Raw genomic sequence first — 14,265 nt, 5'->3', positions numbered from 1 at the left:
GTAGGAGGTTTTAGTTTTAATTACTTCGTGTTTACGCACGATATTTATAATGAATTAGACGTAATTCGTCACTTAATTAATGTAAGATTGATTGTGCATACAGGTCAATTAGATTAAGGCTGATTAAGAGGAATTAAAGTTAAGCGGAAAGGTAAAACTGCCTTCGCAAAGAAAGGATTGTTTTTTTGCCATTCGGAACAACTCAATAACTGCATCAAAATAAACAATGTCTGGAAGACAAGGTAGGATTAAATTTGGGTTTTAAATATAATAACTTAGGTAACTTGAAACTACCCCCGTGGCACAGAGGATATAGAGTGCTCGTCAATGGACCAGAGGATATACCAATTTAAAGCTTGACGCGGCAAGTCCTGCTATACCATTGTGTAATTGTTCTAGAAGAAATTTAATGGCAGTTACTTTAACTAGTAGTAACTTATGGGTTGTCTAAATTGCCAGCCATGGTTAAAAAATCAACCACAAAAGTTGCATATGGGTTAACTTGTGTATAACTGTGAACTGGGTCTTTAAAACATAAAACCCATAATATAATGACTGTTGTTGCCCCACTATTTAAAAGTTAATCAAGCGTTGTAATGTATTTTTTACTTATTAAGGTGGAAAGAAGAAACCTCTTAAACAGCCAAAAAAAGCTGAGAATGAAATGGATGATGAAGACCGAGCGTTTAAAGCAAAACAAAAGGAAGAAGCAAAGAAGTTAGCCGAGATGAAAGCAAAGGCTGGAAAGAAAGGACCTTTAAGTGAGTGTTGTCTTACTTCTGCTATCACACATAATGTATATAATCTGTAAACGGCTTATTTCGTATGAAAAACAACTAAAACATAGTATATTTCTGACGTGTTGTCAATTTTTGGGAGAAACGTTAGGAAGTAACATGGACACCTAAACTTTTTCAGGCACCTGTTTAAGGCATAAAACAGCTTTAACTCTGCTGTTTGACTTTGCCAAAATGTACCGCATTCGCCACATTATTCAACGAGATTTATGTTTGCCAACTTTAATATTAAATTGGTATTGAAAAGAGCAAATGAGAAATATGTTATTGCCAGTTGTGGTTTATTTTTTATTTAAATCTTTTATTCACAGCTCAAGGTGGAATAAAAAAGTCTGGAAAGAAGTGAATCTATTTTATTATGTTTGGTTTGCAATAAAAATTTGGTGTTTTAGTCCAGAGTGACATTTTTGCTTTGTGCCATAAATAATAAAACTTCGTTGCTTTTTTAAGTCTATGGGTTATATTAAATTAATATTGTTTTTGCTGCTGTTTGGAGAATTTGATTTAAACAGAATGTTTTAACATTGTTTGCAGAATACAATTTATTATTAGAGTTAACTGTACATTTTTGTGTCTATTGAAATAAACAAACCCTACTTAAAACGTTGCTGAAATCACTTCTATTATGACAAGTTGAAATTACTCAGTGAAAAATCAACCAAAGGTTAATCCCTTATTATTATAATGTCTGTTTGATTATGGTGGTGGAATTAATCAAAAAATAAAAAATAAGAAAAAGACATATACGTGACAGACAGACAACAAGCCAATTGAATTAAAATCTAAGTTCTTAACAATATTGCTTAGTTTAGCATACAAGAAAATACAAATTTTAACAAGGCGAACAAGTGACATTATATAATAATAATTCAAATATCTTGTTTTTGAACACATTTTATTACTATTAAAATACATATAAATATTAAATACATAAATTAGTAAGTTAACATTATAATACAATTTTATAACATGTTTAAGTTACAGGAGGTTAAATAAAAACATAGTATCTTGTCTAACATAATTTGTCCTACACTTGTGTATTAAAAAAACTGGCGCTTATATAGTGTAAGGGTAAGAAGATACAGCAGTGCAATGTACTTATGAATTACGGCAATAAAAGTTAATATTAAAACTAAACTGCATATTATTTTATTTCAACCATTATTCTAAGCTCTACTTTTTTGGTAAGAATTTTTCCACTCCCAATAGTTTGGAACTTGAACATTATATTATGAGGTAGACAAACAGACACAATGTTTTAGTTTAGGTAAATGTTAAATTAGGCTACATAACATATAGCAGTGTAGGGTAAGGTAGATATCGTTAGCACATAATATTCCATATTTCTGGTCCCTGTTTTTAGAAATTAACAACGCTCTTTTAGAGTTGTGAGGACACGGTTATCTGTTTCTGCAGAGAATGGGACATTTTTTCATTGGGACTTTATTGGAAAGATGGGACACCCTTTTATTCTATTTTCTCGTCCCATTTGGTAGTAAACAAAGAATATTAAAAGAAATACAAAACCATATTCTCACGACTATCATAGACCGCTGTTAATTGTTAAAAACACGATCAGGATATTTGGATATCATGTGCTAAAGGTGCCCTATCTCCATCCAACTATATAGTTTTTATTGTGTATATGGTTTCCAATTTGATGATTTACGTTGCAATTCTCTCATTAAGCCATTGTTTTATGTCATCTAGGAACCGTTGGTCATAACCATCAATGTCATGTATTAACTCATGGTAACCATTCTCAAATATCTATAAAATACGGGGAATTAAAATATTTATAGATCTCGCCTCTAGAAAAGATAAGAGTTTGTGGCTTAACGTTCCTACCATTGTGGGTATGTGTGTCCTTGGGCAACATACTCAGTGGAAATTGCTCCAACTTAGTGGTTCTTTATGTACTTTATGTTAGTCATACAGAAACAACAATCACCCACAAAGTTACACAAGTGTTAACTTGTAAGCAAGTACGAGTTTTAACAAATCAAACTGTACTTATTTAATGTTTATATATTGCTGATAACTTAACAATGCATAAGGGCCAACTGGGCTGGAGCAAATGCTGCCAAGTGTCTTGCCCAAATAAGCATATGCCCACAATCAATGTCGTGTTAAAAATAAATGTTAAAAAAATATTTTTTGTTTTAAAAATTTTTTTTTTTGGTTTAAAACGGGGGTTGCGACACCCTAACCCCCCAGGCTGCACCACTGCCCACAATGGTAAATCTTTAGGCTAAAGGCAGCCATACTAAACTGTTGCCAATGCCCATTTGCCACAGTAAACTCTATGTCCAGTAAACCTACCTTTATGGTTTTATTTGTTGATTTAGCTTGCTCATGCAATAACTTGGATCCCTCAACATTGCATAACCTATCCCCACTACCATGTATTACAAGGAAAGTGAAGTCTATATTGGGGAAACATTGAATAGCTGCGTGCTGTATTTGGTACAACTGACAAGCCATTCTTACTTGAACTTTGCCAGTGTAGTTAAGTTTGTCATTCACATACCTTGCAACCTGTAGTTAATTGAGAGTTACTTTTACCATGTTTATAGTCTTAGCATGTCCCGACAGTTTATTTAGAATGAACTAGGTTTTGAAAATAGAATAAAAGTATTAAAAATGATGATAAGGTAAACCAAAAAAGGGTTTAACAATTTTCATTACATCATTAAATTTACATATAGTAGGATGGGGGGGAGACGAGACACCTTTAGCGCATATTACCCAAATATCCTGGTCGTGTTTTAAATGATTAACAACGGTATATGGGAGTCGTGAGGATACGGTTTTATAATTCTTTGAATGTTCTTCGTTTACTACCAAATGGAACTAGATAATGGAATGAAAGGTGTCCCATCTTCCTCCACCCTACTATATAATATATATACACTTTTATCAATAAAAACTTTCGAATATATACCTGTTCGGGGTCACGAGATATTGTGTTTGCATCAAGATAAGCAACCCCAAGATAAGGGAAAATTGCCGCAACCTTTTCAGCCATAAATCTCTGTACGTAATATTTTAGCACGGTTTGTTTTTATTTATATTACAATATCAGAATACAGTTTATGCAATGAGTCAAAATTATTTTTAGTAAAGTTTGTTGATTTGCTACATATAAGCTAAGGGGGAGTTTAAAAAACATTAACTATCAAAGTTTCATTTATCAACTAAATAGAAATGCAATGTAAAGGTAGAATTCTGACTTCTTATAAATACGATAGTTTAAGACTCATTGTCATTATTGTCATACTTGATTGCTAAAAGTTAAATACCTTAATAGAGGAAGAAAATTCTGGGCTCTTTGCTATCATCGGTGCAGATAAAACAACATCAGTAAAAAGCCCAGGGTTCTGATGCGCTGCCAGTAATGAAAGAGCACCACCCTGAATTAAAATGTTATATTAATAAAGTTCATAACATGCTCATTTTTAAAAAAGTTGGCACCCTCCATCTGCCTTGTTTAAGATCAGACAATTTTTCACTATGTTGGGGTATATCCATTATTCAGCATATGTGAACAAAAGATATAATCATATATCCTTGGCTGGGTTGTCAAGGGAAGATCTCCCCAACAATTACATTTGGGCCCTTGTTGTCTACCTTTAGGAAAGCGACAGGCTTCAACATCTAGTGAAGCCCATGTGGCAGCAACCCGGGTGTTGGGATAATGGACCAAGTCTGGCATAATTGATAGGTCCCATAACGTTCCACACTGTGGGACCTTACCCGCGCAGGTTAAAACATATTAGAATAAATCATTTATGCTTAAGGTTATTACCATTGAATGTCCATATAAATGGATTGGTAAGCCTGGGAATTTCTTCTTCATTAGATTAACATGTTGCACCATATCACGGATGTAAACATTGTAGTCGTCAACATTTACTTTGTGGCCTTCACTCTCTCCATGACCAACTAGAAGAATCAAACTTGTGTAAAACAAGAGAGCATAGCTCCAATGGAATATATAACTAAATAGAATATAGGGCAATAAAAGACAATTAGTAATTATTGATAAGTATGCACGGTGTGTATGAAACAGAACACCCAAACATAATGAATGTTATTTCGCCGCCACACAAAGGTATATTATATGCTGTTAACTCACTAATTTTTGTATAATACAAAAATATTTTAAAAACACAAAACCCTTTACATATATATTCCAAAAAAATAGTATATAATACTTACAGTGATCATGTGCAAAGACAAAGAATCCCATATCTCTGAACATACAAGCCAACCTCTCATGCCTCCCACTGTGTTCAGCGTAACCATGGGTTACCATCATCAAATGTCTGGTAAAATAAAGAAAGGGAGATTTCTTTCACACTTACTAATTTCTACATTGTGACACGGTGGTTAGTGTGCCAGCCTACATTGTAATACCCATGGAATACAGCAAAGAAAACCACTATTTGCATTGAGTTATATGAATGAATGAGAGTAACTTGTTTTATCCTCGTGTGGCGAGGCATTGTCAGTTGTAAGTTGTATTACAAAGAGTAAACGTCTTTTAAAGTTATATTAACAATAACAAACTAACTGTGGGGTATTTGATGGCTCCCAATAGCGACAAAAAATATGATTTCCATCTGCATTGATAAAATGATCCACTTCGCTGAAGGGTTTTCCACTTGAAGTTTTGTGTTCTGTGCAAATAGTATTGTTAAGAAAAAACTCATGTGCTATATATATATATATTAGTATTGCTTTATATATTAGTGCTTACTGCAAGAGAAGCCTACATCACAATAGTGACATTAATTCAAATTCATGTACATATAGTAGAGTAGTTGGGCCAATCAAAGTCATGCATGCTTTTAAAATTACATATTTTAGCAAAAATATCATACAGATAATCTTAATAATGATTTGTTTTACACCATACATTTTAACCTGTTACATTCGCTTTTTCATCGTTGTGGTTAGAAGCGTCCGTCATTTTCCTGCTATAACAACACGTAATACGAATCTATGCCCACAGTTTCTTACTATGCTTACTGTAAACAAAATTAAATAACTATAGGAAGTGAACCATGTCACTGAGCTTTGAGCAGCTGAACGCTTTGAATCAGGCGGAAAAACGCAAATTGTGATTGCTTTTATTACATACCGATACCGGTAATCGCACTTCACGCAGAAAAACGTAAAATTTGTTTCGTTGTAAAAAAGTCCATAAAAAAGTGAATTTTCACCATATTTCACGGCGCTGGGCGTGTACTATGCCTATAGCAACCGTTTCCAAAGAAATGCCGACAGACGGACATGGGCCAATGGCGCCCGCAGCTTTCTCACGCTTGTGGTAAAGTGTGTTTTAAAACTTGTGCTACGTGTATGTCTGTATGGTTTCTGAACAAACTTTCGTAATATGTTCAAACACTTGCGATAACGGCGTTTAAACACTTGCGATAAACATTCTTTTAACGTGTGTAATTTCACTTCTACACTGCCATAGTAGGGTAGTACTTGTATACTACAATACACTGCCCAATATTAACTAAAAATTCATTAAATTTACGTAGGGTAGTACTTGTATACTCCAATACACTGCCCAATATTAACTAAAAGTTCATTAAATTTACGTAGGGTAGTACTTGTATACTCCAATACACTGCCCAATATTAACTAAAAATTCATTAAATTTACGCGCTAATTTGTTGAAAATTGCCCTCCAAATGTTCTAAGTTTCAACACACTGCTACGTGATACTATATGGCTTCGCGCTACTATCATCTGAACTACTGGGATATGATTAACGCAGATTGCCAGATCATGTAAACAGCTGCTGGACAACCGACCCTCTGGCGATTCTTTTAATCCAGCTTCGGTACGTTGTTCTATATAAGTGCGTGAGTGTGCTTTAGTATTAATTCAAAAAACTTGTCGTATTCGTTGAAATGGCGATATCTTCACAATTTATTTTTTAAAGTGGAGCTTTTATAAGCACATTACGGTATTTGCGCCAAAAAGAATAAATAAATTAAATTAATTCACCAGTTGTTTGGTTTTAATTAATCTGCGTTGGATTGGAAACTGTTAATTACATTTACCAATTCACCCGTGATTTGCAAATTTGTGTGCGGCTGCCGTTTTGCGCAATTTCTTGTATATAAATATATATAGTAGGTCAGGGTAAGATGGGACACCTTATCATTCCATTTTCTCGTCCCATTTGGTAGTAAACAAAAAACATACAAAGAACTTAAAACCGTATCTTCACGACAATCATAGACCGTTGTTAAATGTTTAAAACACGATCAGGATATTTGGATATCATGTGATAAAGGTGTCTCATCTTCTCCCACCCTACTATATTTAGAGCGTACAGTATCTGTAACAAGAAAATTAAAAAAAAAACGTATGTTTTCCATTTATATATTTTTACATCATGATTCACTAATAGGAACTCTTAAAAATGAAAAAGTGAAAAATATGATAAAATCAATATTTTTTAATAAAATCTAAATACGTAGAAGTTGTGTTAATTAGTTTGCTGTTCAGCTTAAATTTTGCACATGTTCACTCATAACTGCATAAAAATCTACGCTATTGCACCAAAATTAGGTGGTTAGGATAACAATTAGGCAAGGGTGATAAATCGCGTAAAACTAAAGAACAAAGAAAAAGCGCTCTAATCAATTTTCTTTATGTTGTTGGTTGTTGCGTCATGGTGGTTTTTATGTAAAACTGTACAACAAAAACTATGGCAGTTTCGACAGGATGATATGACCAGCCAAGAAAATGCGTGATAAAGTTTGCCATGTATTGCAATTAGGAAATGCTGGTGTGCGAACGCCCACATGCGATAACTGGAACCCCTAAAAGGGTCAGAAACTGCTGGGCACAGCATGTTGTTCAGATTCACTTTTGTTGTCTGCAAATTAAGAAAAGGGTTCACAAATATGGATTTCGATTATGTATACAAGTTGACTAATGTTTTCATATATATATTTCTTCTTTGGTGGGTAAAAAAGGAAATGTAAAAACTGGATAAAAAATTTTTTTAAATGCATAACTGGAAAAAATTGTTGCTTACAAAATCTGAAAGAGTATATAAAAGGTTTACTGTTATTAATGTACATTTTACATCACCAGGAATTGTACAAGCTTTTGAAGTAGAAAACATGTCTAAACATAACATTTCATAACCAACCAAGCACTTACCAATGCTAGACCTTGAAGAAAAGTAAAATGGTATAGAAACCCGACCCCAACGCTTAACACAGGCCACCACAAGTCTGTCAGTGGTTCACATGAATATGAACCTCCCAGTGATATCAAATATATGGGAACCAGATAAAGCAAACAATGGTGTAGCCAGTAAGATTCAATCTCACACGACAGGTGTCTTGTGTTCACAACAGGGAGTAAGATGGCTAACAACGGACCACTTAGTAAGTGAAGTTGGACTCTGTAAATGTAAAACAACAATGTTTTATTGCCTTTGAATAAATAAATGTAATCCAATTATCCCGTCAAAGCAACTGCAGTTAATATAACACAGGTGTTCTGATAAAGTTAAATTCACCTCTTACCTGCTTACGAGTCACCACATACAAAATTTTGTGGGTGATAATAACTAATAGATTAAACACATCAATAAAACACCCAAAATTTTTACACTGTGTAAACCCTTGGGACAAAAAGATATTAAATGTTTAATATAAAATACTGTGACACTGTATATTTAGGACACTAGCTTTTATCATCACATGCTGCCATATAAATAATTAATAGGTTATTTCAGTCTTGTATCCTTTTTACTGATACATAAGACGTCAGCACTGTATCATTAAGGAAATAGTGGCAATTTACACAGAACTGCGGCAACAAACTAAACTTTTGTGCCACAGAATTAACAGTCTAAAGACTACAATACAATAATAATAACACAAACACAAGCTTATAGAATATAAAAGGCATACTAAAAATATTATGGATTAAACACTGTATAAATGCAGCAAAACAAACATTACATAACTGTACATTTAATGAAAAAAACATACAATAAGCTAGTACCAAAGTATCAGTTATTATATCCAGTAATGTACATTTATTTAATAATTTACTACAATGAACCCTGGTTTCAAGTATATGGTTTAAACTTGAAGCTGAAAATACAATTTATAATGTGTTTGATTGTTTTGATAAAGTTAATGATGTTTTCCTAGAATTCTGAGGCTTTTTAATATAAACCATATGTTGAGTACACACCTTTACTAGGGGTTAATAATATGGGGGGAATATTTCATTATGTGGTAAATATTGAATTTAGTCTCAGGATATTTACACAGACCATATAAGGACATTGTTTGTTCAGTTATTTATGGCAGAAAACGTCAGGTCATACTTTGAAATATGGACAGAAAAAAAATTAAACACAAAATTTGAATTAATATGCATGTGTTCCATCAGTGTTTAAATGTTTAAAATACAATATTATAGTTTATAAATATATATGTATGTTATATATAAAATAAAGAAAATGTACAAAATTTATTATTTTTTAACATTAGTATCATTCGTGTATTATAAAAAATTTGCTAGCATTTCTAGTGCATACATTAAACAGTTTTGCCCTAGGCAATTAATACGAGAAGGAAGTAGGTTTATTTAAACACCGTACATGGTACATAGCAAGTTGTATAAACATTAAGAAACCACTAACGTCTGACCTGAATACAGCTTGAACAAACGGAGATTTCCTGTTTTCGTCTACAGCTAGCAGAAATATCTGCATAAGTATATTCAAAATGTAAAATACTGTCCATATTACATGCAAATACTAATTCTAATTTAGATGTTAAAACATGTTATATTATCTATTATTAGTGAGTGTCCATATTTTATATATACATAGTAATAAACATCTTATTTTTCTATATCATTAATTGCAAAAAAAACATGCTGTGTAACTATAATATAATAAATATATGTGTATATTATTTATTATTTATACAATATATTGATACAAAATAATATACAACCTTAAAAGATTTATTTATATTTATATATATTATTAGCTTTGTTTAATAAAAAATGGTTAATTCAGCAACCATTTTGTTTCGTTTAAAATGCCAACAGATTTTGTTAAAATGTAAAATGCACATCAAAATAATTTTAAAAACTCAAAAAACCAAATTGGTGCTTAAAAACCGTTTTACAACGAATGGGTTAACACAAGAACACTGTGAAACCTTAACCTAAACGCCAACGTCGGTTGTATTCATTGGTCTAAAAATAACAAAACCCGAGAAGTAAAACAAATTGAAAAAACGGTTCATTTGAAAACAACAGCACGATATATTGTTGAAGGTACAATGTAAATGAAACAAATACTTGTTATAACAACTCAATTGCTATTTGAATCAACATGTTATATATAGATATAAATACTTATAGATTATTTACAAGAACAATAAATATTTTTTATCAATTTAAAATTAAAGATTGTTAAAAATAAAACATATATATAAGTCATACCAATAGAACTGTTATATTCACATGCTTAAAAGCAATGTTCCTAACTTAAAAATTTGATCTTATGTGTATAAATATATAATGTATTTATACATAATATAACTTTTCAAATTGAACTGTGATTTGTGTTGTTGTTTTCTTATACAAGAAAAAAAAATTACCAAATTTTAAGACAACATTTTTTAAAAATAAAAATATTTTTCAACCTACCATGGAAGCAGTTAATACATGGCATGGGTTTAAGAGGTAGATTATCTGGTTTGTTGCGAACTTGTAACCGATTTCAATTCCAAACGCAAGACACAGTGCCACGAGGAGAAAACTTTTTAAAGCTGCCCTGTTAAAAATTAAGCTGACTAGTTGTTTGAAAGTTAGAATTTCTATAAATACTAACTTTAACTTACTAAGCACTTTTTATTATTGAAGTGCTGGTTATACAAACACAAGACTGATAATGAATTAATTAAACATCATTTATTTAACTGCGTATGGCAGGTCAACATCAGTCGTTATAACACAAGTGTTTTGTTTCATACACCTCGTGACAGCATTCAAGTTACCACGTATGTAACTTGGGCTATGATTATTTTTTTTGTATTTTTACCCATTTTTATTATAAATGAAAATTTGGAAACACATTAGAGACCTCTGGGTTGAAGCTATGGCTATATCCTGTTTGTCTAAGAATACATATACCCACAATGGTGATAGCGCCCAACCTTGACCCATAACCTCTGGTCCAGCAGCAGGCGCTCTTTACCACTATGCGTTTGTGCCACAGAACTATTATAAATTTTTGATATTATAAATTACAATTACCTTGGCTGTAATACAACAACATGCTTTTGTGCTGTACCGTTACTCTCTGTCTTTGCAACATTTAGCGCATAGAAGTTATCCTTTACTTGCTTGTGGAGTGGCTTGTTTCGGATGTATTTTATTGCAACAATAATCTCAACAACTGATACAAATACAACTAAAATGGTTTCGTATACCCTATGCTGGAGGCTCAAGTATTGAGCACACTCCGTTCCACCGTTTCCATCCAGGGTAAAATCTACCCCACTATATAACCAGTCAAGCATCTTATGAACAATTGCTTGTACCAACTGGTTTAACTTGATCTTTTTGTAACCTGAATTTAATACATTTAAACACTTCTTATCTGTTTACTATTATAATCTTTAAAAAGACTATTGATTTATAAATATATATATATATAACATATAATATTACACTATACACTGTATTAAAAATGACGTTTTTTTCAAACAACTCAAATACATATATGTATATTCTTTTTTTGGAGCAACATAATAAACCACTAATCAGAATAATCTACCATTTATTGACTACTCTTTCTAATCAATCTTATTGAATTGGTGTGGCTAGCTCTAGCTGTAAGCTTAGAGCCTTTTTTACTCATTAATCCTTTTTTCTAATTTTGTAAGCAACCCTAATCTACATATAACAGTAAGATGGTATTTCAGACGAACGACCAACGTGCTAGCTTCCGCTGCGCATGCTATTATATCGTCTGATCTCAAAACGCCACGATCGTGCTGTCAATCGACTGCAAACGCGACTGATTGATCGACCGTAATTAAACGTTTCCGCTTATAAGCAGTTTGTTTAATTAAGTAGCACCTGTGTCTAATTACGGTAAATGGAGCATTGAGAGTTAGAAGCTCTGATTGGTTAAACGCTGTCACCGTTGTTTCCGTTAACAAAGCCATGCTATAATCACGTAAATACACCGTGAAAGCTACATCGGACAATCTGTCTCTATGACTGTTTGTGTGTATAAGTATGCAGATAAATGCGGCGATCGTAACATTAGTAAACGAAGCGATTTAAGACTAATATTTTTTGTATGTTTCAAGACGCTCCGGTTCATATTAAACTGCTAACCTCTTGTATTGTATTTATTTCCCAAACGCTATATGCTACATTGACTTACTTCTTCCGCTGCTACCACGTTCGTCTTCTTGAAAAAAATAAAACTAGCGAAGGATTTTGGGGAAGCCCCTACGTCGAACAAAACAAAGTATCTTTGGTAGGCAGTGCAAAAATCAAATTTTAATCTCTTCGGGCAGAGCGCGTATAAAATGTTTGTCCACGAAATATCATTGTAATGTATCAGGCAGAGGCAAGGTAAGCGTACATTTCTCAAAAAAACATTTTTCTGCCACTCTAAATTGTTAGCCATAACGAAAAGGTGTAAAAAAAGAACATCCGTGTTATAACGACTGTCTTTTTACAGCCACGGAAAGAAAAAAATCACTTATTCGTTTTGTTGCATTACATCCCGCGGCAATAATTGCCGTTTACTTATATCCACTGAGCTATACATATGACTATGATATCTATGCGTATATCCCTTTACACATTGCACATGTTATTAGTATATACAACCCAGAGTGTATTTCTATACAGCCTATGGTGCATCCATTATCCATATACAACTGAAACCATAATCCCTACATAGTGGGGTTGAATTGAATATATACAATAGCTAAGGTCAGATTAGTTTGAGTCTCTTTTGAAATTGAGCACATCGTAGTTTTGTATACTTGTGTATTCTTGTAAAGTTTTATTATTTGTCTTAATACACGGTTAAATGTAAACACAATTTAAATGCTTTAGTGCAAATGAAAAGAACGCCACTAAACACATATAGATATCTAAGCATTGCACTCCACCAAAATATTAGTGATATAGTGAATATTACTAAAGAAATTCTAATTTAAACTAATTCTTCAATTTATGAACTACCCCCGCTTCTGTGGCTCTCACAGTAAGAACTCCGTATGTTGATCCATGCCTGAACTTATACCCAGGAACATAACCCATGTATTTTGGTACCACACCTTCGTATTTATGGTATAGCACGTTATTATGTCGATTTAAACTACGATCTCGCTGATACGACTCAGGTCGTGTAACATCTAATTTGGTTTCTTCGTCTTTCCATGCGTACCAGAAGCTGGCGCCGTAGAGCGTCTGTGGATAACCTGTTGGATGCTTCCGGGGTTTCTCCTCCGTGATCGGTCGCAGGGAAACAGAGGACGCGCTGCTTGCTCTCGACGAGATCGGTTGTTGGACTTTTTGACTCACAGCAGCAGAAGTATGTGGACGACTTGCCGACATTTTATCCAATCCACCTGCCGACATCATGGCAAGTTTCGAAGGACTTACACGAACTGACTGACCAGATTTGATGCTCCGTGAAGATTGAGGTGGTGTTTTCTCATTTTGATCAGTACCACTCAACGTCACGGGTGCCGACCTTGCTCTCTTGTTTAAAGACGCCGTGGATTGTTCCTTTTTCTCGTGTTCAAACTTGGGAAGATTCGACGCCGCTTTAACAAAACCTGTTGCAGTGGTTGGTTTCATCGGGCTAACCAGACTTCTCATAAGTGATCTAATAACCCTCTGGTCATGTATGCTGCTTCTATATGAGGGTACATGGCCGCTATACCCTACAACAGGTGCTGGGTTTTCTGCTACTTTAACTGGGTCACTGTATTTAAGAACGTAAAGTGCGTTCTGCCTCCTCAGAGATTGAGTATAGTCATAATTCAAACTCGGCATTATGTACAATCTCCTATATCTAGATAGAAATAACATTTAATATATTTTAATGTATATCTAAGTACAAAACTGCCCGTTAGTTGTTTAATGCTTTACTTCTAAAGCTTTTTTTGTGTCGATTCAAATATTAAGAAAAAAATTAATAACGCTTTGATAAATCAGATTTTCAAAAACCTTTCCCTTAACTTTAGTAAGAAATGAATCGTACAGTAATAAATCACTTAACATATAAGTAGAACCACAGAAACACCCGCTTCTGGGTTTGTGACTCAGGTCTTAAGAAGACTAATTTATAATGACCCCCTTATACGCATCGTCTCACAAAACCTGAAACTGTCACTTAAACCTCACCAAAACTATA

General features: G+C 33.3%; 4 protein-coding genes across 5 annotated transcripts; 1 reads left to right on the top strand and 3 right to left on the bottom strand.

Annotated features, from left to right (window-relative positions):
• Nucleotides 1-22: 22 nt before the first annotated feature.
• Nucleotides 23-1,400, top strand: LOC149730267 (translation machinery-associated protein 7-like). Its single transcript, XM_089886322.1, has 3 exons — nucleotides 23-242; nucleotides 618-761; nucleotides 1,109-1,400. The coding sequence occupies exons 1-3, from the start codon at nucleotides 227-229 to the stop codon at nucleotides 1,141-1,143; spliced, it is 195 nt and encodes a 64-aa protein (XP_089742448.1). The 5' UTR covers nucleotides 23-226; the 3' UTR covers nucleotides 1,144-1,400.
• Nucleotides 1,322-6,570, bottom strand: LOC149730266 (monoglyceride lipase-like). 2 transcript variants are annotated; one of them, XM_089886310.1, is made up of 8 exons: nucleotides 5,727-6,570; nucleotides 5,374-5,479; nucleotides 5,019-5,125; nucleotides 4,606-4,742; nucleotides 4,100-4,210; nucleotides 3,742-3,831; nucleotides 3,120-3,335; nucleotides 1,322-2,567 (listed from the first exon to the last, which is right to left on the bottom strand). In XM_089886310.1, the coding sequence occupies exons 1-8, from the start codon at nucleotides 5,770-5,772 to the stop codon at nucleotides 2,463-2,465; spliced, it is 918 nt and encodes a 305-aa protein (XP_089742436.1). In that variant the 5' UTR covers nucleotides 5,773-6,570; the 3' UTR covers nucleotides 1,322-2,462. The 2 variants fall into 2 exon arrangements, with proteins under 2 accessions (XP_089742436.1, XP_089742437.1); XM_089886311.1 differs by having other exon boundaries at nucleotides 5,719-6,565.
• A 148-nt stretch (nucleotides 6,571-6,718) lies between these two features.
• On the bottom strand, nucleotides 6,719-12,289 carry LOC149730265 (transmembrane protein 164-like). Its single transcript, XM_089886309.1, has 6 exons — nucleotides 12,271-12,289; nucleotides 11,130-11,445; nucleotides 10,521-10,647; nucleotides 9,506-9,564; nucleotides 7,995-8,241; nucleotides 6,719-7,704 (listed from the first exon to the last, which is right to left on the bottom strand). Exons 2-6 carry the CDS (start codon nucleotides 11,393-11,395, stop codon nucleotides 7,462-7,464), a joined length of 942 nt encoding a protein of 313 aa, XP_089742435.1. The 5' UTR covers nucleotides 11,396-11,445; nucleotides 12,271-12,289; the 3' UTR covers nucleotides 6,719-7,461.
• A 260-nt stretch (nucleotides 12,290-12,549) lies between these two features.
• On the bottom strand, nucleotides 12,550-14,085 carry LOC149730264 (uncharacterized). Its single transcript, XM_089886313.1, has one exon. The coding sequence runs from the start codon at nucleotides 13,938-13,940 to the stop codon at nucleotides 13,062-13,064; it is 879 nt and encodes a 292-aa protein (XP_089742439.1). The 5' UTR covers nucleotides 13,941-14,085; the 3' UTR covers nucleotides 12,550-13,061.
• Nucleotides 14,086-14,265: the final 180 nt, after the last annotated feature.

This window comes from Ciona robusta, chromosome 10 (assembly GCF_009617815.1).
Source record: "Ciona robusta chromosome 10, ASM961781v2".
In the NCBI taxonomy this organism is placed as follows: Eukaryota; Metazoa; Chordata; class Ascidiacea; order Phlebobranchia; family Cionidae; genus Ciona; species Ciona robusta.
Note: the sequence above shows the minus strand (reverse complement) of the source record. Positions and strands in the feature narration are given on the sequence as shown.

Coding starts and splice junctions, on each gene's coding strand:
- LOC149730267 (XM_089886322.1), top strand. Junction 762..1,108: donor TGGAAAGAAAGGACCTTTAA/GTGAGTGTTGTC, acceptor TTTTATTCACAG/CTCAAGGTGGAATAAAAAAG.
- LOC149730265 (XM_089886309.1), bottom strand. CDS start 11,395: ATGCTTGACTGGTTATATAGTGGGGTAGATTTTACCCTGGATGGAAAC. Junction 10,648..11,129: donor GTTGTTGTATTACAGCCAAG/GTAATTGTAATT, acceptor AATTTTTAACAG/GGCAGCTTTAAAAAGTTTTC. Junction 8,242..9,505: donor TTTGTTCAAGCTGTATTCAG/GTCAGACGTTAG, acceptor TTACATTTACAG/AGTCCAACTTCACTTACTAA.
- LOC149730266 (XM_089886310.1), bottom strand. CDS start 5,772: ATGACGGACGCTTCTAACCACAACGATGAAAAAGCGAATGTAACAG. Junction 3,832..4,099: donor AATTTTCTTCCTCTATTAAG/GTATTTAACTTT, acceptor TATTACGTACAG/AGATTTATGGCTGAAAAGGT. Junction 2,568..3,119: donor CAACAAATAAAACCATAAAG/GTAGGTTTACTG, acceptor CGTATTTTATAG/ATATTTGAGAATGGTTACCA.
- LOC149730264 (XM_089886313.1), bottom strand. CDS start 13,940: ATGTTATTTCTATCTAGATATAGGAGATTGTACATAATGCCGAGTTTG.